The sequence below is a fragment of the Podarcis gaigeae genome, assembly GCF_964106915.1.
Source record: "Podarcis gaigeae genome assembly, chromosome: 11".
NCBI lineage: Eukaryota > Metazoa > Chordata > Lepidosauria > Squamata > Lacertidae > Podarcis > Podarcis gaigeae.
In genome coordinates this window covers 37,708,720-37,732,215 of record NC_139687.1, presented here as the reverse complement: position 1 = coordinate 37,732,215, position 23,496 = coordinate 37,708,720, and the positions used below count along the sequence as shown (strand labels likewise).

At 40.7% G+C, this 23,496-nt stretch overlaps 1 protein-coding gene across 5 annotated transcripts; it reads left to right on the top strand.

Moving 5' to 3' along the window:
• The first annotated feature begins 1,808 nt into the window (after nucleotides 1-1,808).
• On the top strand, nucleotides 1,809-22,790 carry CDK7 (cyclin dependent kinase 7). 5 transcript variants are annotated; one of them, XM_083703656.1, is made up of 14 exons: nucleotides 1,809-1,909; nucleotides 3,933-3,996; nucleotides 4,386-4,588; nucleotides 12,273-12,332; nucleotides 12,941-12,974; nucleotides 14,979-15,046; nucleotides 15,778-15,846; nucleotides 16,641-16,751; nucleotides 17,256-17,374; nucleotides 18,149-18,248; nucleotides 18,501-18,587; nucleotides 18,801-18,950; nucleotides 21,187-21,334; nucleotides 22,558-22,790. In XM_083703656.1, the coding sequence occupies exons 1-14, from the start codon at nucleotides 1,871-1,873 to the stop codon at nucleotides 22,581-22,583; spliced, it is 1,278 nt and encodes a 425-aa protein (XP_083559782.1). In that variant the 5' UTR covers nucleotides 1,809-1,870; the 3' UTR covers nucleotides 22,584-22,790. The 5 variants fall into 5 exon arrangements, with proteins under 5 accessions (XP_083559782.1, XP_083559778.1, XP_083559779.1 ...); XM_083703652.1 differs by lacking the exons at nucleotides 1,809-1,909; nucleotides 3,933-3,996; nucleotides 4,386-4,588 and adding an exon at nucleotides 9,790-9,981; XM_083703655.1 differs by lacking the exons at nucleotides 1,809-1,909; nucleotides 3,933-3,996; nucleotides 4,386-4,588 and adding an exon at nucleotides 10,675-11,011.
• Nucleotides 22,791-23,496: the final 706 nt, after the last annotated feature.

Here is a 23,496-nt window from a genome sequence, read left to right as displayed (position 1 = left end):
GAGCTAAATGCTGGGAGATTCAGAACAGACAGAAGAAAGTATTTCTTCACACAGCACAAATTTAAAACCATGGAATTTGTTCCCACAAGAGGCAGCGACAACCACCAAGCCAGATGGTTTAAAGGAGAATTTAGGCCAGGGGTCAGCAACCTTTTTCAGCCGTGGGTCAGTCCACCATCCCTCAGACCATGTGGTGGGCCGGACTATATTTTTTTTTGGGGGGGGGGGTGTGAACAAATTCCTATGGCCCACAAATAATCCAGAGATGCATTTTAAATAAAAGCACACATTCTACTCATGTAAAAACACACTGATTCCCGAAGCATCTGTGGGCCGGATTGAGAAGGCAATTGGGCCGCATCCAGCCCATGGGCCTTAGGCTGCCTACCCCTGATTTAGGCAAACCTTGGAGGATAAATCCTACTGAAGGCTACCAACCATAATGGCTATGCACTCTCCCCCCCGCCCTCCGCCGTGGAAACTATAGTACAGGATGGGAGAGAGCAGTTCTGCTAGCAGACTTGCCGTAGGTATTGTTATACGAATTTAAGGTCTCAAATATGTAAACAATGTACAAGGCAAACACATACATAAATACATAAATCACATGTCTGAAACAGTACAGGAAGGCAGTCCGGAAACCATTTTGACTCCCAAACTGTTTCTCTGCAAGGAGGGAAGAAATGTCTCTGTGCCCATCAATCCTGCCTTAAGGGCACATTTAAGGTGTGAACAGGGTGAGCCTATGACCTGGATTCAGGAATTAAGTAGTTATAATAAAAGAGTGGCCAAAACCCCGATGATGCAATCAGGTAACCTGCCAGACAGGAGATAAACAACACACTCAGGATTCTGTTTTACACCGCCCCCTGTGATGTATGTATGATGCACTGGGGAAGGTGGTCCTGGGATACAACCCTTCTGTGATGTATGTGTGATGTTTCTGGGGGCTGGTCTGGAGTTTGAGGGTGGGCAATTTAAAAGGCCTATATAAGGGTGGGCACACCTTTGTTCTGGGTTCCTCCTCCCTCTGGCACGTGGTGAGTGAGGACCCTGTTGCAACAGTTTAATAAAGATTAGGCTTACTAGCTGCTTCTCATTATTCTCTGGTTGGTCTCTTTTATTTTCTCCTACTGATGGAGAACCTACAAAAGGACTCTGTATGGGCTCTTGGATACCCCATAAGGGAAAAGGAGCAGGTTTTTCTCCTAACAGTATCTAGTTGGCCACTGTGGGACAAGGATGCTTTTGAGGTGGGCCAAGGGCCTGATCCAGCAGGGCTCATATGAAGAAGTTCCCAACGGAAATAAATCCAGCAGGCCATTGCTATTGGTTTCTTGATAGCTTTAGGACACCTCCACCATCCATAAGACCAGGCTTCCTCAGCCATGGCCCTCCAGATGTTTTTGGCCTACAACTCCCATGATCCCTAGCTAGCAGGACCAGTGGTCAAGGATGATGGGAATTGTAGTTTCAAAACAGCTGAAGGGCCCAGTTTGAGGAAGCCTGCATAAGACCATCCTTTCTAGAGAATAGCTTGCCTTGCACTAATGAAACCAATTGAAATGTAAAACAAAGCACACTCTCCCTGTCCCAGTAGGAACTTTTTACTTATTTTTTTCCTCACATGTTAAGGACAAAGTGAGACAAAGCGAGTGTCAAGGGCCCGCCCGGGCTTGTCCGCTTGAACTCTGAGCAGTTCAGTAACGCGGCGTGTGACGCCCGGCCTCTTTTCTTTCTCCGGATCCGCTCCGTGCGCTGAGCGTCGCCGCCAAGGCCCCTCCCGTGGGCGGCGCTTCGCTAGGCCGCCGCCCGCTCCTCCTCGAAGCGCGCACTTTCCCCTGCCTGGGCCGGGCAGCGGGCGGTCACCATGGGCAGCAAGATGGCGGCCGCCAGTAGGGTCGTTCAGGTAAGTCCTTTAAGGCGTTTCTGCCGCAAGAGACCCCGCTCCGGCTTGGCGCACGGCCGGGCCTCGCACCTCTGAGCCAGGCTTCGGTGTCCGGCGGCGGGGAAGCGGGTCCCTGGCCCCGTGGGACTAGCGGAGGCCGGTGCCCTTGGGCGGGCAGGGAGAGAAAGCGCAGGAGGGAAGGCGGTCGAGGGGGGATGCGCTGCCTGCCTGCCGACCTCGGGAGAGGAAGGCGAGAAAGCGGCTCGGCTGGGGCCTCGTCACCTTGACGGCTTCGGAGGGAAGAGGCAGAGAGGTTTGTTGTGCAGCCTTTCCCGGTCGCTTCGCCTGTCCTCCGCCTTTGCCCCCGAGGGTCCCATCTCAAAGCAACAGGGTCGCAATGCTGTCTGTCATACGGGGCACCATCATCTTCCTCATCGCCTCGGGATTAGATCCTTCTGTACTCTGCAATTTAACTCCGGATTAAGTCTCTCGTCTCAGCCCTCGTGTCAATGACAAGCCTGTCAACTGTAAATGAGAGTTGAGTGAAATATCAGCGTTTGCAGTTCCCCTGGCTGAAGAGGGAGATGCACTTTTTTTAAAAAATAAATGAAAATAAGCAGTTGGACTGGACATGTTGACAAGCAGTTTGACCCCGTTTTTGCTCACAGGCAATGCCTTAAAAGATTTCTGGCTGGTTTAGTGACTAGGAGAGAAGTGGCTCAGTCCGTTTTTAGTTCTTGGGACAGCGAGCGGGATGGTGATAATAACCAAAATAACTGGCAGTTTCCTGTCCTTTAGCAGTAAGGTGGCTAGAGCATCTTACTTAAATATTTGTACATCTTAAGTTTAGGGTGGAAAAGCAAAAGGTGTATAGGGAAAGGCATTGTTTGGAGTGTGGAATAACTTTTTCTTCCTCTTTCATAATATTGGAACTCAGGTCATCCCATGAAATTGATCTTTGGCAGTAGAACTGGAATAGCCATATATATATATATATATATATATATATATATACACTAATGTGCACAAAGCATTCATTAACTTAGGGAATTCACTGCCACAAGTTGTGCCAAACTAGACTTGATGCAAAATGTGTCATTATTAGCCACTTATTTTATGCTTTAAATGAAAATAATGCCAGGAGTAGGAGGAGGTGCTTTTCATCAGTACTGCAGCTTGTATTGAAGTTAGATTTAAGCCTTTCCATAACTACAGTTCCAACAAAAATCCCATTTTCATACTTGCCATTGGTTGTTTTTTTTTAAAAAATGTAAACATCATTGCTAATAATTCTTTTAGTGCCACTTCTAGTTTGGCTCTTAGATGGCTTTAAAGGGGAATTAGAAAAATGTAGTTTTTCTATCATATTTCTGTCATGCAGGTTTCCCTTATTCCAGCACATTTTACTCTTGCAGAACATAACAAATGATTTACATTGCAGACATCACAGCAGCTATAGACTGCCACTTGTGAGCAACATTCTATGAGAATAGCAAGTGATATACTTCCTGACCACCCCTTAGGTAAACAGTAAACAGAACAAAAAAAACCCTTTCTTCTCTGCAATAGAAATAATAATGTGTAAAGAAACACTTCTGGAGAAATCTGTGAAATTAATTCAAGTACGACCACTGGACCTTGTACTTAGTGCTTGTTAACTATCCATGCAGATAAACCTGCTGCCTCGTGTAGTACAATAGTCCACCAGCTATGTTTCATTTGTCTTTGGATAGCATTAGATAAGTAGGCAGTGTTTCTAGAGTTTACATGATAGGTTTTGTTCTTCAACTGCTCCAACATTTCAAATGTAAAAGTTGAACTCTTCAAATGTCTTTGTATTTTGCTCCCAAGTATCCCATTCTACTCAGAAGCCATTGCTGTTGCCAGTGTTCTGTTCCAAAAGGAGTTGGGTTGGGCTCCCCACTAAAATGCCATTCAGCAACAGTGCTTGGTGTAGGGTGCTTTGCAAGAAAATGCGAATATGTATATTGAATTGCTGTCCTAGTTATCTTACATTGCCTTCCATTTACCTGTTTTACTCCAGGTAGTGAAGCCGCATACACCCTTAATTAAGTTTCCAGATAGAAGAAGTACTCCCAAACCTACAAGTAAGTATCTCTTTTTGTAAATGTTTCTTAATTTTATCTAGTAATGTTTAGAAAAAGTTTGCCATAATACCATCCCATCCCAGGCTTGTGTATTTGTAAGTATGTTTTATTGGATTCCATGTGACCTATTTCCATGTAAGAGTGCATAGGATCGCAGCCTTAGTCGCCATATTTCTTTTGCTTAGACTGGAAATTGGTGTTAACTGACATTTCCTGTTTCTTTGAACATACCATTCCAAAATTCCCCCTTTCACTTAAAAAAAGTTATTTTTGTTGTTTTTTCTGCAACGGAATAACATGGCTATTACTCTGAATGCTTCATGATCTAGGGTTTCCTGAATATTTTTTGCTAAAGTAAATGGTTTAGAACTTGTCTCTTGTTCCTTCAGTACAGGAGCCTCTACAGTCAAGAGTGCCTCTGCCTCATGGTTCAGCCTCACAACTCTCTGCAGGAGGTGGGCCGTCATCATCTACAAATATTTCATTCTCCAGTAGAATTCAAGGCACACCTGACACTTCAGAATTAGTAAAAACGTTACCTCAAAAATATAGAAGGAAACCCATGTCGGTGGAAGAGATGGAGTATATCCAAGTAAGGTCCCAAAGATTTCCTACATAATTTATTCTTTGCATTTGTTTTACTGAAATATCTATTATGTTGCCTTTCTTTTATAAATTGGACACAAGGTGGCCATTAAATGAAATAATTTAAACAGTTCCAAAATAAAAGCCTAGGGCAGTCAATGGGAATGTCTGCAATCTAGTGCTGCGTTGATAAAACAATAACCAGCATTGAAACAGTTCCAACAGACTCATAGCTAAACAATAAAATAAGCATTAGGTGAAAAACCAAACTGCCAAAACCTGGATAATAAGACAGCCTAGTGCCTAGAAAAAATTAGGTCACCAGGTTTATCTTTCTTGGGGTGAAGTTCCACAGATGGGTGCAACTGCAGAAAGGGGCCCCTCTCTCCTAACCTTTTCTAAACTTCACCAATTGGGGCATCCAGAGAAAGTTTCTGATGATAAAAACACAAAACCTCTGCTGGATCAGACTAGAGACCTATGGATAGTTTACAAGAAGGACCTGTTGCCAATAGCTCTTTTTCATTATTGTTTTTCAGCAACTGGTATTCAGAGGCCTGGTACTTCTGTTCCTGTAGATACTGTATATCACAATTATCATAATCATTATCATTATTATTTGTACCCTGCCCATCTGACTGGGTTGCCCCAGCCACTCTGGGCAGCTTCCAACATATATAATAACATGTTTTAATGTTTTCTGTGTTGAAGCTATGACGATCAGTTCCCAGGCCAGTTGATATGGAAGTGGGTGAAACATTGTAGAAGCCTGCTCTTAGACAGCCTAGCTTTAAATGTTTAAAACAGCAGTTTGCATTGTTCCCAGGAACAATCTGAAAGCCACTGTTGATCTTTAGAGCAGGTGTATGTTTGCATAACAAGCCATGATCTGCAACCTAGCTGCTGCATTCTGAACCAGTTTAAATTTTCAGAGGCAGCTCCATATATAATGTGTTATGGTAATCAGCCCTTTGTGTTACTAAAGCATGGACAACTTGTGTAGGAGAGTGAGTAGCTGGCATAAAGGTACTTAGTGCTATGAAAACAATCTCAGTATGCAGTATCCATAGCTTCTACATCTAATATCCCTGTAGGAGTGCAACCCCATACATTACAAGATAGCATCTTTAACTTCAGATAAGATGCCACTAGGTATCTTATCTTTAGTCAGCTCCAGTTTATTAGTGCCCACCCAGAGTTAAATACTATCTATGAATCATTTTCATATAATTCTCTTTCAATGTATAATATGCAGAGAATTTGAAATCATTCTTCCAGAGTTTCTCCCAGAGGTTTAAATCTATGTTATGCCCTATATCCATTGCCCAGTGTGTCATAGAAACTTTAACTAGCTCATGGTTTGTTTCCCATTCTAGCAATGTTATACATTTTAGACAATAATTTATCCTAATTCCATAGTAACTCTCTTTCAAACTGTGAGCTTTGATCCAAAATCCATTTTTTAGTCTGTTTTATACAAATCATATAATTGATGGTACTGTAACCAATCCATAACTTGGCTCCTTACTTCTTCCATTGGTTTCAACCCGGGTTCACTACCTGTGCAGGTGTGGAGAACCTTTATCCTTCCAGATGTCACTGAACTACAACTCTCATGAATCCCAGCAAGAATAGCACATCACGCAGAATGATGAAGTTGTAATTCAGCAATGTCTGGAAAGTCAAGTGTTCCCACCACCTACCTTAAAATGGATGTTCGGGACATCAGCTGCTTTGCTTGGACAAAAAGGAGAAATAGCCACGGGTGTCATCCACATTTTGATGACACTTTACTCCAAATCCCACATGACCTTCCTGGATTACATGAAATAGTTTCATGTTCAAGATTGCAGTGTTTGGGGGAGGACACTTAGTGCACAACTCTGGGTTGGGCCCAAGGGACTCAAATTTATATTGTTTTGAAAAATACAGAAATACAGGCAGGCAGTTAATTTACTGGACCCGTAAATAGTAAGTGAGATATAGCACACTACAGAAAAGTCCAAATGGCAACAAAAAAATTATGTGTGGCTTGCTGTTCTGTATATCCCTATAACGTTAGACATCAGTCACTTTATCCAAATGCAAATAGATATCAGTGCAAGAATTGATTTTTCTTTCTGTTGAAAGATAACCAATATTTTTTCTTACAGCGTGGAGGTCCAGAATAACGCACAAGACTGGTGTACAACAAACTCTTATATTCACAACAAAGGCCTTCCTCACTCTCTGAATGTTATAAAAGTCTAAAAGCAAATAGCTTTGTTAAAGGTATTTCACGAGGGATGAGAAGGTAAATGCTTCTTCAGAAAGTGGCGGTGTCCTAGAACAGAAGACCATTCTGTTTTGAGAAATTGTGACTCCACTTTATACAACTCTACAATTAAAATTTTATTTTATTTGTTCTACTTAGCAATAATGGTTTTGTTATCTCCTTTGTAGCTGTTGTTGATACACTAAGGAAGAACAGCAAAATCTCGTGGTGTTTTCACTGTTCATGTAATGCCTGCCTGGCATGAAGGAAAGCAATATTTGTTTCTTCTCTCCAACAGCATCAATCATGTCCTTTGGGAGAGTTTTTTTAAAGGGTGGCGGATGTGAGAGACAGTATCAAGACAGAACTTTCAGGTGTTAGTGGATGAATTGTATTTATTAAACATCAGTTACATATTATTGCAAACTTATCTGCCTGCTCTTTTGGAAAGAAATACAGGCCTCCATTCTTGACAATTCCACTTGTAGGTACTACTCTCACTCAGCCTGCTTGTTAGATGAAATGTAGTCCAAATATGCAGGAACTCGTTTTAAAATGTATCTCTAAGTTATGCTAATAACTAGAGGTTTTTCTTTTGAAATCTCAAAAGAATAAGAAATTAAAATGTTTGCACCATCTACTCATCAATCAAGTTTAGTATTGATACAATCCTTTGGTCTCAAAATGGACTTTGCTCCTGCGATCCTCATCAGTTGTGATGTGAAATGAGGATCTTCTGAAGGCTCAGGTGCCCATTTATTTTAATGAAATGAGGCATCTATCAGTACACATAGTAGTAGCCAGAGATACCCTCCCAACACCAGTGTCACTGTTGCTTATCTATAGTAAGGTCAGGCCTACCCAGTTATATGGCTGGGAGCACTACAATCAATCTGACACTCCTGCTGCACCCATGTCATCCTGACCTTGCTCCTGCTCATCTTTGTGCTTTAGAAACATATTATAAGTTCAAGCTACTAACATCAGTTAGAGTTGAGGCCTGGAACTTTTTTCCCCTATCTTCCAACCACTCCCAAGTTTGCAAGGATCACTGGAAATGGTTTCTGAGTGGGGGGAGAGGGGCAGGGATTGATAAAGCTGTGTTCTTAAGTGAGTATTCTATAAGTGGAAAGTGTTGGAAGTATAGGGAGGTCCAGTTATGTGTAAATTTCATTGTAAAGAGGTTTCCCATCAATTGCATACAGCTTCCAGAGACTGAATCTGGAACTTTTTTAAAATGCAAAGCATATGTGCTACCACTGAACTATAGCACTTCTTAAAAATAAATGCATGAATGAAATCTGCCAAGGAAGGCAATAAACATGCCTTGCAAATAAAATGCTGGTCGCATCCACATTGTAGCAGGATATCCACTTCCCTTTTGATTCCCTGGTCATCAAGAAATGACATTTCCGTTTGAACAAAATGGGTTCTGCTCCAACCTACATCAAATTGTGGAATCTTCTAAATGTGATGGGTTGATTACAAATAAAGCTGCAACTGTTAATTTTGGAGTGCTTATTTTGCTCTTTAGTTTATCTACAAAGTGGCCTTAAATAAAAAGCCGCAGGGTATAAATCCTGAAAATAAATAGAGTAATAAATGCATCTTTTGTTTGGAAAGCCCAAACAACAACAAAACAACCAGTATGTGCATGCCTACTTATTTTTTTGGAATTTGCTTCTGAGTAAATAAACTTGTATCACATTGTGCTGCATTTATATTTTCTCAGACTCATTTGTGTGCAACCAAACATGCATTTATTATGTTACCTTTACTGCTGTAGTCAGGTGCAGTGGCTGTCTTGGCACTTGGGAACTTGAAAAGAGGGAGCTGCTTGAGCAAAGTGGTTGAGGTTCACTGGAGTTTGCTCACTCCCCTATAGTTTTCAGTAAACTATGTGTATATACTTGCCAACTTATGATTGCAATTTATATATTATCCAATGCAGTGGATTGTGGTCCATGAAAGCTGATACCATATTAAATACTCATTTTCAAGCAGGGATGAGAACCTGTGCCTCTCCAGGTGTTGAGTTCGACTTCAGTTCCCACCAGCCTTGGTCAGCATGACCAGTGAGAGTAACAATATCTTGTGGGCCACAGGTTCTCCACCTCTGCTTAAAGTGCCACAACACTTGTTTTTGTTGCAAGACTAACACTGCTTCCTCACCCCTCTCTTTTGGGATGGCAGTGACAGCTGGGAAACAGGAATTTAGACTTTAGCAAGATGTGTAAGGGCAGCAGAGGGCTCTCACAGAAGCAATGAGATGAGTTAACAGGGTCCCCCCCCCAACTTTTCACATTATTTGTTACGATAAAACAGCACACATCTACCACTTCTGAGGGCATCAGGCTAGCTCACCAAGTCAAAGGGCTGGCAATATGATATTCACAGTTGTACATCCAACTGATAAGGTCTGACTGCTGGTGCAACTGCTTCTTCTCTCTGCCCAATGGTAGCGCTGGCCCTGCTGCAATCTGAAGGGTGCTTTTGACTAGCAAACCCCCCACCTCCCAGCAATATTAACAATGGTATACATTTCTGGCCTGTCACCAGCTGGTAATCCCCAGTGCCTCTCCCCACCCCAGGGGCACACTTACAATATGGGGATACTGGAGTTCACCGGCAAGGTGCTTTTAAACGTGTACAAAATAGTCACTAGAAATCAAAGCAGGGGTTCCTCTGCCGCTACCTTTCTTTGCAGCTTCCCAATGATCAGTTCTGTCGAAACCCCGAATTTTTCCTCTCTCTTTTTTTAATGGACAGCCCTCACTAGCACTCCTGGATGGGCGGAGAAGTTGCGACCCGAGAAGAAAACCACGGATTTTTCTATCCTCGTTACAGCTCTATAAGGGATTTTGCTTGCTCGTCTATCCTTTCCTATCTCTGTGTTGAGAGGCTGTTGTCACGACCGGCGGAAACCTCGAGGGGGAGGGGGAAGCGTCATTTGCCCGCGTGCGCGGCGCATGCGTAGAACGCGGTGGGAAGGCCGGTGGTGTACGGGAGAGGGGGAGGAGCCGGAGTCGCGCTGGTTTCCTGGAGGCGTCGTAAACTTGACGGTTTTTAAATCGCGCTTGGTCGGGATGGACGCCCGCGCGCGTGCGAAGCGCTACGAGAAGTTGGCCTTCCTGGGCGAAGGGCAGGTAAGCCGGACTCGGCTGAGGGGAGGGGTAACGGCCGGCAGCAGCAGCTTCCGTAAGGCTCCGGTGGAGGCGAAGGAGAGGCACCGCCTGAGGGAGTTTTCAGGGTTAGCCGGGGCGGGAGCTGCGGACGCCCCTCGTTGCTCCCTCCGAATAACGGCGTCGCCTTCAATGCCACCCAGTTAAGCCGTCGCCTGCGCACAGTTCACCTTTTTTTGAGATCGACGACACGCAAACCTTCGCTCTTTGATAATAAAAAAGTATTTCCACCCCAACCCCCACTTGCCCTTCGCCATAAAGGCCCCAGAGGACAGTGATGCAGTTAAAAATAAAGTGAAACCGATATCTAACGCAGCGCCCAAAATACAGTTTAAATAGGAAAATAAAGGTCCCGGCTATCAAAGGCCAGGTTAAAAGGTGCAGCATAAAATGAAAGGTGCATTAAGCACCTCTGCAGAGGGGAAGAAATTCCATAGTTTGGGGGCAGTCACGGAGAATCCGCTTTCCAGGGCTCCCAAAAAGCTTGAGAGCAGAGAAACTATGAAAAGCCGCCCCCTCTCCCTCCTAATATATAAACTTCCAAGTCTAACTCCACTTACCTGGGAATAAGCCCCATTTAATTTAAGAGGGGTTACTTGTGAGTATACATGGCTGGGGTAGTGCCATAGGTAGTGTCATAGGTGTTATAGGTTGTGGAAAGCATCTGGAGATGGGCAATAGGCATTTTTCCCCCCAGAGACTTGAAGGTTGTTTGCTCATTCCTGTTTCCCAGGTTTGTATTTCAGAAACCTAAAGCACCTGCTTGACTGGAGATGGCACACTCAAAAGAAAAATATCTGTTCCACAAGAAGCCTCTGTCTAAGCATTTTCAATGTGGGGTCAATGGCTTAGCACCTAGAAATATTGGCTGTTCACAAAAAAATAAAGGGATGGGTAGTTGACTGGCTGCTCCCAAAATTGACTTTGATCTGTCCTTTGATGTCATGAAGGCTTAGGGCAGCAGCAAAATGACCTGTTAAAAAGAACCTGCTAGGTATGTTTGTGTAAGCAGTTTGTTGCTCTGATCAAATCTACTTACAGCCAGACCTTTTTCTCATCCAGCTTTGGACAGAGAGAAGTGTTTTCCTAGCCACCCAATTGTTATCCAATGGTCAAACCTGACTTACAATGGAGAACAAATTTTTGAGGGGCAAGGGTTGTACCTTTTCATACTTTAGCCAGAAAATAGCATATGTCTGCTGTATCACTGATATCTCTGTTTAAGGCTGTTGCTTGACCATCTGGTTAGTAAACTTTTCCAAAATGGAGTTTGAAGGTTGGTGACTAGAGAAACAGTGGGCAGTTGCAAAGTAACCAACAAGGAAGTAGGAGGTCTGCATTTTGCAGCTAGCTGGAGCGAGAAGGTAATGATGGGGGAGAGACTCAAAAGTAGTGTCTGATTTTTTTGGGGGGGGGTACTGATGTTACAGGCTGCTGAAGCTGGCTGTCTAGGTCCTGCCTGCTGCTCTATATACAAAATTATATTTGAAATTAAATTGGGAAATCAAACCCTGTAGTGCAGCCACTTAATAGGGATACAGTGGTACCTCAGGTTACATACGCTTCAGGTTACAGACTCCACTAACCCAGAAATATTACCTCAGGTTAAGAACTTTGCTTCAGGATGAGAACAGAAATTGCGTGATGGCGGCGCGGCAGCAGCAGGAGGCCCCATTAGCTAAAGTGGTGCTTCAGGTTGAGAACAGTTTCAGGTTAAGAACGGACCTCTGGAACAAATTAAGTACTTAACCCGAGGTACCACTGTATAACAATGTAATGCTTTCCTGTTTTGTAGAAAGCCTTCCAGTATAGGACATGCTCATTATGTGGGTAGATTGTCATATGTGACATTATTACATGTGGAATTCTCACATTTATGTACTTTGAGGTTTGTACTGATGTTTGAAACAGCTTTGCTGGGGGTTGGACCAGATGATCCTAGTGGTCCTTCCAATTCTAAAATTCTAGGATTCTGTAATTATGCTGTATCTCTGGAAATTTATCAATTAATTTCCCTTAGTTGCTAGTACTGACCAGCTGAGAGTGACATTAGAAGAAATGCATAGCATTTAATGAGTTAAAGGTGTTCAACATTGTTCAACATTTTTACTGTTTTTATTGTGATAATTTGTATTTATTATAGCATGCCTCAATATATTTTATAGAAAAGAAGACAACACTTTCTAAACAAAAAGCAAGGCTGCCGCTATATAATTAGAAAACTGATTTTTAAGATGTGCTCTTTTTCTCTTTAGTTTGCTACAGTTTATAAAGCAAGAGACAAGAATACAAACCAAATTGTTGCTATTAAAAAGGTGAGTTAGCTTTATTAACCTGACAGCATACCCAAACCATGATTTGTGCTGACCATAGCTTGGAATCCTAGCCACATTGATGAGATTTTTATTATTATGCAACTCATAAATTGTTCATTGAAGTTGGTCTGCCCATGGGGCTGACTGAGGCAGTCACCACAGGCAGTGGAATCCTAAGCAGTAATGTCCCTGCAGGTGCTTCGCATACCCCTGCTGCTACTGGAGAAACAAGAAGGTGCAGCAGCAGCTTCCAGTGAAATCTCACAAAATTATTGTGAGCTCTTGTCGCCACTGCTTCTCTTCACCACTCCAGGTGGTGGTGGGCAGCCTGCCTACTGCTACTGGAGAAGTAAGGAGAAACAGCTTCAGCTTCTGGGTTCTGACCATACATTTTGTCTGAGCATGTTTTATGTAATTGTGCAGAGCTTTAGTAACCTAGAGCATGTAAAAGCACACTTAAATAAACCTCTCAGAAATTACTTCCAAGTAAAAATACATAGACTGAGCTGTCAGTCAGTTTAGATACTTATAGAACAACAGAATGTAGCTTTTGACCTTCCTTTGGTAATGAGAAATATTGTCTTAATTAAACCATTTTCTTATTTTAGATCAAACTTGGGCATAGATCAGAAGCTAAAGATGGTAAGTTTTTGAAATACACATATATAAATGAACTATTTTGCATATGCTAGAATATTGCTACCATGCTGGTAAATGACTTGCTGTTCTTTTCAATTTTGAGTGGAAGAGATAACAAATGAGATCCATGTAATTATTTGTTTTGAAGTAGACCAGTGGCATGATATCTATACTGCACTGGTCTTTGGTGATTTAGATAGAAAACATTCACATTTTTTCCCTTTAGTGTTCTTGTTTTATTTTTATCCGTGGACATAATTTTAAGCAGTGACATGATTTGTCTAGAAAATTTTGAATTGAAAAAAATTCTGATATCCTAGTGAGTGATCTAATTTAACATGCTTATTTTACCTGTAGTTAGTCAACAGATCTAAAGAAAAAAGAAGAAAAACTGCCAAGCTTGCCTAATACTACATTTGTAATTGGCATCTGTTCATTGTTTCTAATGAACGTAAAATTAAAGCCCTGGAAATTTTCCTGTTCCATATCACTGATTTCAAGTTGAATGTATTCCATTAGTTAAGCAAGCTTATATTCATTTTAATTTATTATTTATATACTGTCCTTTTATTAAAATAACAACTAAATATTTTACAATTAAAATATTTAGTTATTTGTTTAATTTATAGTTTAGGAGGAAGCCTAAGAGAACCCAGTATAGTAAAACAGTACATCATCACAAGAACAGAGCTACCTCAATATAAAATATCATTTGTAAAAACATAGGGCATCTTGGAAACATGTTACTTTTTAAAAGCTAGCCTATTTTTCTAAGTGCTTACAGTCATTTGATTAACAAGAAGAGAATGGCAATGCCAAGAGATAGTTCCACAGTCACAGCACTACTGCTGAAAAGGCCCTTTCTCTTATTCACATCCACCTGATTTCATGTATGGATGGAACAGAAAGTGTGGCTTCCAGGAGTGATCTCAGAGGCTGGACAGTTTCACATGTGAGCAGGCAGGTCCTAAAATAACCTGGTACCAAACTGTTTAGAACTTCAATGGTGACTACCAGCACTTTAAATTGAGCCTGTAAGTAAATGTTGAAATGAAATAAGATTGGAACATGACTACAATGGCAGACAGTAGTCTAGCAGCAGCAGTCTACACTAGTCCAAGTGTTTAGACATTGTTTAAAGGCAGCCCCATGTAGAGAACATTGAAGTAGTCCTGCCTAGTAGTAAGTAGGGCATCGATAACAGAAGCTTAGTTCCATCTTTTCAGGAACTGCTTCTAGCAAGGCAGTCCTCTTCATTCCTACCACCTGCATATCCAAGCAAATCAAGGGACCAAGGCATACCCCAACCCACACATTGGAAAGCAATCTGTTTAGACATACTAAACTGTTAGAGCATACTAAATCGTTTGGGTGATGCTGGGCGACATAGTGAAGAACAGTGACTAAAATACCTTGGACCTGATCCAATGTAAGTTCTTGCTTAGCTATTGTTGAAGCAAGAAAGATGTGAATTAGCCTCTCCTTTTGCCCATGCCATTGCTTTCCTCCCTAGTATAGAAACACTGACATTTGAGGGAAAGTTTTGTGACATCTGAAAAAGTACCTCAATCTTGTTTTAACTACAATAAACTGAGCATCTTCTTCATTCAGGATGTGAGGGAATGGGAATTACATTGATCCGAAATACTTTCATTGCCTAGAATATTTGAAGCTGTGTTCTGGAGCTTGAATCGTATCAGAAATATTCACCAATTTGAAATAAAATAGTAGCAGTCTCTTGTCCACAAAATGTTATGCTTAGTCTTCATGAACATTATTCCCAAGGTACAGAGACCTGCTCACCTGAGCTAGGTGATTTCAGGATTTGAATCTCTAACCTCATAGGCATAAAACTAGCAGGTATGTGGCATAAATAATTATGGCAAAAGTACCAATCCCTGCTCCCTCTCACCCAGGATTACTTTGAGCCACTAGTACCACCAAATTCATACACTGCTAAGGGTGTACAGTTCTATTGTTATCATCATGATTCTTATTTCAATTCAGGTATAAACAGAACAGCCCTTAGAGAAATAAAGCTACTGCAGGAGCTTAGCCATCCAAATATTATAGGGGTAAGTACAAAGTGCTGTTTGAAGGGAATATTTCTGTGTTAACAGTATTTAAATACTATCCAATAACAAAGTCCTCTGGTTGGTTTATAATAACAGTGAAACAAAACAATAACCAATAAAAGTGAAGCAGAGAATAAAATCAGTTTAACAAACTCTCAGCAACACCCAGATATGATAGATACATAGATGAAAGTTTAAACGGCCTTGGAAAATAAGTGTTTAAATTTGAGGCCCTCTTTATACCAGAGACCCAGGTCAAATTCCCCTTGCCCTTTGAACTTCCCTCTGATTGGCCATGCCTAAAAGTTAAGACTCATAAACTATCCTTTTTTCAGGCATTAGGAGTTTCTGTTGCTATGCAAGGCAACACAAAAATGTGCCAGATTCAAGAAGTACTGAAAACTGGCTGCAAGGGAAGAATCAGGAGTACACTTCTGATTTTTCTTCCTTTTTAGGATTGGGTTGATGTTTCAAGACATGGCTTGAACTTTTCTGAGCATGGTATCATAGGACTTCAGGCCTGGGAAAGATGGGTGTGGTTTGCCCCAAAACAGCCTGGCAGGCCTAGTTAAGCAAATTAAAAGGGTGGTGAGACTCAGTCACTCTGCATTGCCTGGAGTGCTGTAAGCCTGCCAGGGCACATTAGAGAGGATACCTTGATCATTGTGTGCACACACATTGCATTAAGGACATACTATCACATCAATAATTTGAGTGTATTTCTCTTCCAGCTTCTTGATGCATTTGGACACAAATCTAACATTAGTCTAGTATTTGATTTTATGGAAACTGATCTAGAGGTAAGATTGCCATTAACTGGCTACTGAGTTAATTTTGCGGCCGATGATTAAGCTTTTGCCTTGTTTATATCTTGAAACCAAAAGTCCTGGGGGAAAGTTGTAAGAGTTGGAGAAGAGACATGGAGGAAGGGGGTGGTAGAAGAGAACAACAGAGAAGGCAGAACAGTATGCCTCTTCTTTGCATCTATTTTTAGACTGTAAGCCCCTTGGGGTTGGGATCATCTCTCATTCTTTCCAAAGAGTTGTGCAGATAGGTGGCGCTGTATCAATACTTTTTAACATAAGCAGAATAACAGGTTTTATGCATAAATAACTCATATGGTAGCTTTTGTGTATCTGCTAGAGAAAGCAGGCATACACACATTTTCAGCAGCTAAAGAGTAATACAGACTTCATTTGAAGGGAAATAATTGTAATTGCTTAGGATGCCACCCACTTAAAGGAATTCTCATTACTAGTGAGAAAACATAAGAATATTAGATACAAAGTTCACAGAGAATTTGGACAATTTGGTCAGAGTTCAGAACAGGAAGTTGCTATAATCAATACTTCATATAGGTCTAACAATGTAGATAGTGAAAATACTGAAAGTGAGGGCATTACCAATCACATTATGATAATCAATTCTATAGCATTTCTGGGTCAGAGAGAGTGATTTATCTAAGGCTTGCTAGTTGATGTTTTGTTATTGGGGACATTGTGTACCCCAACAGATACATCTGTGTAATTTTTCTGGTGTTTTTTTTTAAGCATTAAGCTTCCGCAATTTGTAAAATGCAATATATATTTTACAGGTTATAATAAAGGATACTAGTCTTGTGTTGACACCTTCTCATATCAAAGCGTACATGCTGATGACACTTCAAGGTTTAGAATATTTACATGAACACTGGATCCTTCATAGGGTAAGGAACTCTAGGAACAAAAAGAACAGACTTTAAGACAATGAGAAATGGCTCCCATTAAGGTGTTTGAGATGGAAATGTGATTCTCCATGTAAATTATCTCATTCTTAACAACAACAACAAAATGTTTCTTGATCCCTTTTGATTTTTTTTTTAATGCCCCAAAATCTGAGGTTTCAAACTGGCATATAAAAAAAGACAGAATAAGTAGTTGGGCTATTTTAGCTTTTAATAGGTATCAGCAATTTGTGTGCAACATTTAAAAAAAATGAATCCAACTTCCAAAGCCTTCTGATTCTCAGAGGCACAAATGGATATAAATGGTACAGTCTAATTTTCCATAGTCTGATCAGCCATTGTAGTTTCTATCTAGTGCCTCAGTTCTACGCAATCCTATTGTCACTGCTTTCAGAAGCATATTTCTGGTTAAGGTGAACCTTTGATCACAAAGCAAAATATTTAAGTATTCTCAGCGATGGCATATTCATGTGTTTCCCCTTTAAGGATCTTAAACCAAATAACCTGTTGCTAGATGAAAATGGAGTTTTGAAACTGGCTGACTTTGGTTTGGCAAAATCTTTTGGAAGTCCTAACAGAGTTTACACACACCAAGTAGTAACAAGGTAAGAGAGAGATCCCTCAAGGTACACATCTGGCCTATTGGTATGACAACTTCATCTGCTTGCCCAATCACTATGTGTACATGAAGATAGGAACTTGAACAAGACAGCCAGTGCGTTGCAGAGTTTAGAGTATCACATGAGGACTGGAAGACCCTGGTTCAAAAACCACACTCTGTGACATGAAGCTCAGTTATTCTAGGCCAGGGGTCAGCAAACTTTTTCAGCAGGGGACCGGTCCACTGTCCCTCAGACCTTGTGGGGAGCCAGACTATATTTTTGGGGGGAAATGAATGAATTCTTATGCACCACAAATAACCCAGAGATGCATTTCTACACATTCTACTCATGTAAAAAAAACCGCTGATTCCTGGACCGTCCAAGGGGCAGATTTAGAATGCGATTGGGCCGGATCCGGCCCCCAGGCCTTAGTTTGCCTACCCATGTTTAGGTCAGTAAGATAGGTTAGGTAATCCTACCTAACCTATCTCACAGGTTTGTTGTGAGGATAAAGTGGGGAGGGCTATGTACACCCCCCTTCAAATATTAATTGCATCCACTTTTGAATGCCAGTAAATTGTTCAGTATTAACTTAAACAGCTATTTTGTCACCTTTGTTGAAGGAAAAAAAGATTAGATTTGCACCATTTTCTTACAGAAAGAACAAGATAAGATGTAAATCTTTAGGCACAGAATAGGATCGTGTTTGTACTGAAGGAACTGTGCACACCTCATAAATGGAGGAGGGAATGCAGCATGTCTTAATTTGTTTTTCAGGTGGTATCGAGCTCCTGAGCTACTGTTTGGTGCTAGAATGTATGGTGTAGGCGTGGATATGTGGGCAGTGGGCTGCATATTGGCTGAATTGCTTCTAAGGGTAAGCTCTCAGTACAGCTGTCAAATGAAATTTTATTCTGCTCTTGCGCAAATGGTTTATCTTCTGGCACTTTTACATGTGGGAGGAGTGCTGGAAATGCAATCTTTGTTCTGGGAACCTTCATGTTTGCTTTAAACTGATCCAATGCCATTTGGTTACCAGAAAAATTCAAAGATTTTAGGGCTGAATTTCTTTTTTGTAGGAGTTCAGAACAAACCAATCTTGAAAGCCACTGTATTCATCTTTCTATAGGTTCCATTTTTGCCAGGAGACTCTGACCTGGATCAGCTCACAAAGATATTTGAAACCTTGGGTACTCCAACAGAGGAGCAGTGGCCTGTAAGTTTTTGAGTTAACAACCTTGTTACAAAAACTGGCAGAGAGAATTGGTGGAAACTTGATTGTTTTGACTTGCTGGCCTGTTTGACTAGCTTTATACTTAATGTGTGTTTACAGGTGAGAGGACCATTAAAGACTTTTAACTATTCATGATGTGGGTGCTGACTTCTCTGTGCTATATTTCTTTCTCCTCCCCCTCCCCCACCTCAATAGGGTATGACCAATCTTCCAGATTATGTGACTTTTAAAAGTTTCCCTGGGATGCCACTTCATCACATCTTCAGTGCTGCTGGTGATGATTTGCTAGAACTGCTGCAAGGCTTATTTACATTTAATCCTTCTACTAGGGTCACAGCTACTCAGGTATTTAAATTTCCAACCATTAGCTTAAAACTGTTTCTGTCAGTATTTAGTAAAAATAAGTTCTGCACAAGTCTCAAGCAGAATTGCTTTATGTAATGGAGTGTATAGTTCTTCCAGGGGCACCTCCACAGATTTTTATTGTGATATTTTAGCAGTGAGTTCCTAAACAGGTTTGGATCTAGACAACCATTTCAGCTCTGTTTCTGATGTCAACTATCTTTCAATTTGTGTTCTGATACCTGCTTCATGAAGTAGAAAAATGGATTACATCATTTGAGATGAAAAATACAGCTGTCAGAGGACTGCTCTGAAAGTCTGAATTCAGACTGGGATGCTCACCAAATAGCTTTACCCAGTTTCAGGGGGGAAGAGAAGAGCCACCCTTGGCATTTGACCAGTGCCACCAATCCCATTGCTCCTGTAACAGACTAACCAAAACAACTGAGCAGTAAAACGGGGAAGAGAGAGTGAGCTGAATATTTTAGTTGGTGGCAAGAAGCAGCAGCCTGTTTGACCTGTCAATATTTAGTGGCCAAGAAGTATTTCCTTTTTTTAAAAAAACTTGTTTTTATTAAAGATTTTCTTGGGTTACAAAAGTATATACAGCGTTTCTGCTTTCAGTTCATAAAGTTTTTTCTATAGGTCATTTCTATTCAATGTGAGACGCTAATGTAATAGTATAAAGTTGGAGGAGAAGAGAGGTGGAGGAAAGTTGTTCCCTATGGCTCAGACAGCAAGCAAAAAGGAGGAACAGGGTGCCTAGCCAGCAACTTCACTTGTGAAGCCGAGGCCCACAATGAGAACCAATACGTTAATTGGCCCAGAGTGTCTGCGGCAGAATGGACATCTTCCACAGCAGTCTTATCATTCTAGTTGTCTGAACCTATTCAAGTTTACCTCATAGTAAATTAAGTGGGACTTAATTCCAAATACATAGTTTTGCAACTTGGGGAGGCATGTATTTTGAGCTCTTTGTTGCTTTTTAAAAACTCTTACTGAAACAAAGGGCTGAAGCAGCCCTCTTTCCTGAGCCACGGATTGAGAGCTGCATATGAGAAATGTGTTTCTAATTGCTTGTATATTTTATTATTTGAACCTGTAATTATTCTTTGTGGATGTTCCTTCTGGTCTTAATTTCCCTGGTTACTTAATTGCAAGTGTTTCTTGGTACAGACCAGTGATGTGGAAACTTGTTCAGTACTACAAGCCACATCAAAAAGCAAAGTAAGACTTTTTAGTTGTGCATAATTACCATAACTTGGCTATAATTTGAAGGCAAAGCACAGCAAAGCAAAAGATGGTGATCCTATTACATTTATGTTACAGTCTACTGCATATCCCATAAAGTTAATCCTTGAATATTTTTTGCTGCAGTTCAAAAGCTATTTGCAAACACAAATATTAATTGGGAAACCATGGGAAGAGAGGGGAAGTAGCTGGATGAGATGTCAGGACTGCAGAAATTTTATTCAGAATGTACATGCAATCCATATGTTCTAGTGCTATACAATTTGCTTCATCCAAAAGGAGTTTATTTAAGCATTAACTACACTATAAAAATGTATTTTACCTAGATGCAATACACAGAATTATTTGAGGACAAATATAGGTTCCAGTCAGATACAAACCATGCAAATATTGATTATATTATAGGAGAAAGTTCACAACTGAAAAACATTAAGCCCAGGGCTATGTGTACTCCACTCTGAGGTAGGGAAACTGCGAAATTGCATATGCAATCTAAATTATGTGCCAAAAAACTAAATTATACAACTTGAGCCATTTTCCATAATTCTAGTTTGAGAGAGAGGGCAGTGAATTTCTGCTTTCAACCACTGTATATCTTATTCAGCATTCCTCTGACTTTCAGCATGTATTGCTTTCAAAAATAATCAGAATGATAGTATATGCACAGCCCTGGCTGTGCCCACATTTAAGAAAAAGTGTCCTTTGTAAGAACACAACACACACATGCACACAGAATCTTGCAGGTGGAAACCTGCACAGAACTGATATTGTGAGGAACCATAGACAGCCTCAGTGACCATAGATGCTATCCATCATCACCACCACCACTGCCACCCCTCACGCTCTTTTCCCCCCACCACACAAAATATTACTAATTAGCCAAGAAAGCTACATATTATAAACTTAAGTACAGATCTTACAGAAATAGTGTCATTTCTAAATACAGTAGTGTCATTTTTTATTGTTATCTCATTCTGTTCTCTTGCAGGCACTAAAACAGAAGTATTTTAGCAATCGGCCAGCACCAACACCTGGAAGCCAGTTGCCAAGACCCAATTGCCCTGCAGAAGTCTTGAAAGAGCAACAAAACCCAGCTCCAAATTTGAAAAGGAAAAGACTGGATGGAATAGATCAAGGTAGCAACATTTTTAAATAGTCTCTTCCAATGTTAAGTGTAGAATTTAAACACTTATCATATGTCCAGATATGATTTCTCACTATATCCTTTCCTTTGCCTGCTAAAAACATTTTTAATCTTGCCTACCCAGAAAAGCTGGTGTGAATTTTAATAGTATTTTAATTTCTTGTATGCTGTAAAGTATTGGTCCCCTCACCCGATTTTATGATTCTATCTTTTGTGTACTACTTTGAGGTTTTTTACAGTCAAGTGATGTATAAAACTTATATTTATTTATTTCACAATGTAACATTTAATTTGCTAGCTTGGGCCTAGAAACACTGGCCTAGAACATCAGTATGCATACCCTAGCTGACGTAAGCCATTCTAACCAAAGGGTTGCAATGTTGTAGGGTTGCTCACACCAACTTTTGCACTTAATATTGCAATAATATTTCAGCGGATGGGAGTGTGACTAGCTAATTATTATGAGATCAGAAGCGTTTCTCAGTCTTGCATTCTTTCACTTCATTTTGATACAGATTTTCTTTCTTTTTTATTTTTTCCCTTTGAATCTAACTATGGTTTAATGTTAGTACGCATGTAACACTAACAACTGTTGGTTCCCCAAAGGGAGAGAATGTGTTTATGATATGCCAAGCATGATTTAGAAGATCAGGTGTTCTTACATCTGCTTGAGATGCAACAATTGTTCTGCCGTTGTAAGCAGGGAAGTCTAGGCTTGGCAAATCCTTGTGCAGTGCACCTAACATGGGCAGGTGTCTTAAGTGGAGGACGTCAGCTATGCTATTTTCAAATGAGACTTTTTGGTGAATGATGCTTCAAGAACCTGGCAAAAGCCCAGAGATTCTTCCTTATCTGTTCCAGTCCCAAAACCTATAACCTTTGCTGGCAGATGGTTACAGAACTGAGAAGAGCAGAGAAGTATCATGGACAGGAAGCAGACTGTATTGGAGACACAGTAGGGCCACTGGAGACACAGCTAGTTTGATTTTGTACTTGCTGAAACAGTATTCTTTACCCACCCACCCACAGTTGAAATGGAAATGGACAGTAGAGTTTGTTCTCCATATGCTAGCCCACATTTTGACACTAATTAAAACTATGTAATTGTGATAAAAGTTTGAAATAGGTTAGGCACAAGCAATCTTACTATTGCTGTATGACATAAGAAAAAGAAAGACAAACTGATGTGCATTAAACTTACCTCTCTCTTCCCAGGGTTACCAAAAAAATTGGTGTTTTGACTACTGTGGAAACAGGGATATTGAATATTTCTGCTGCTATGAAGTCTGAAAAGATCAAATAATGTGAAAACTCAAAAGTCACAATATGGATTAAAGCGTAATTTGTAAATGTAAACATGTAAAATGTGTGTAGTGTTAAACTCTAAAAAAAAAACATGTATTTTTATTGCTTTGCTTTTTTAAAAAAATAAAAAAGTTAAAGACTCATTGGTTAATAATATATAATAGGTGGGATATGGGAACTTGGCATATGGTACTGATGAATGAGACCTTGTGCTAGAAATGCCCTGGAGGCTGGAATCCCAGATGCAGAGATTGGAAGTCTCGGTATGGATGAATCTTTGTTTCCCCAGTATCTGCTCTAGACAAAAAACAACAACCAAAATGTGTAGGAATCTCATTCCCGTTACATATGCCAGTGCAGTTGTTGAAAATATGGTGATTTAGTAGAAGAAAGGGCTTCATTGGGTCTCAATATGAGCTACAGTATTACCAGAGATGGCTGTGACTAAAAATCATATTCTACAGTGGAGAAAGTTTCTGTATCTGTACCTTGCTTCAGCCTAGACTGGTATGGTAGATTTAGGGCAAGGCTCTAATTCCACATTTATAAAATGAGAGTAGGTTCTACCTAACAGGGATATTACTACCAAGCCCCCTGGTAAGCCATGAGTGAAAATAAGCCCTGAATTCCTGCTTGTTAGCTTTCATGATACATTTGGTCGGCCACTGTGAGAGGATGCTGGACTAGATGAATTTGAAACAAAGCTGCTCTTGTGCCAGTAAATCCTAAAATATTTATTTTGTGATAATATGGGATGCCTGAATGATTTTTTCACTGAACCCCCCAGCCAAGCAGACCAAGGCCTCTTTAACCCTGTTATCTTACAGCCGCAAAGATTTAGCATGGGCG

Excerpts from the sequence above, each read along its gene's own strand:
- CDK7 (XM_083703656.1), top strand. The coding sequence starts at position 1,871 with ATGGGCAGCAAGATGGCGGCCGCCAGTAGGGTCGTTCAG. Across the intron at positions 1,910-3,932 it reads CCGCCAGTAGGGTCGTTCAG|GTAGTGAAGCCGCATACACC; the intron begins GTAAGTCCTTTA and ends GTTTTACTCCAG. Across the intron at positions 18,249-18,500 it reads TGGCTGAATTGCTTCTAAGG|GTTCCATTTTTGCCAGGAGA; the intron begins GTAAGCTCTCAG and ends ATCTTTCTATAG.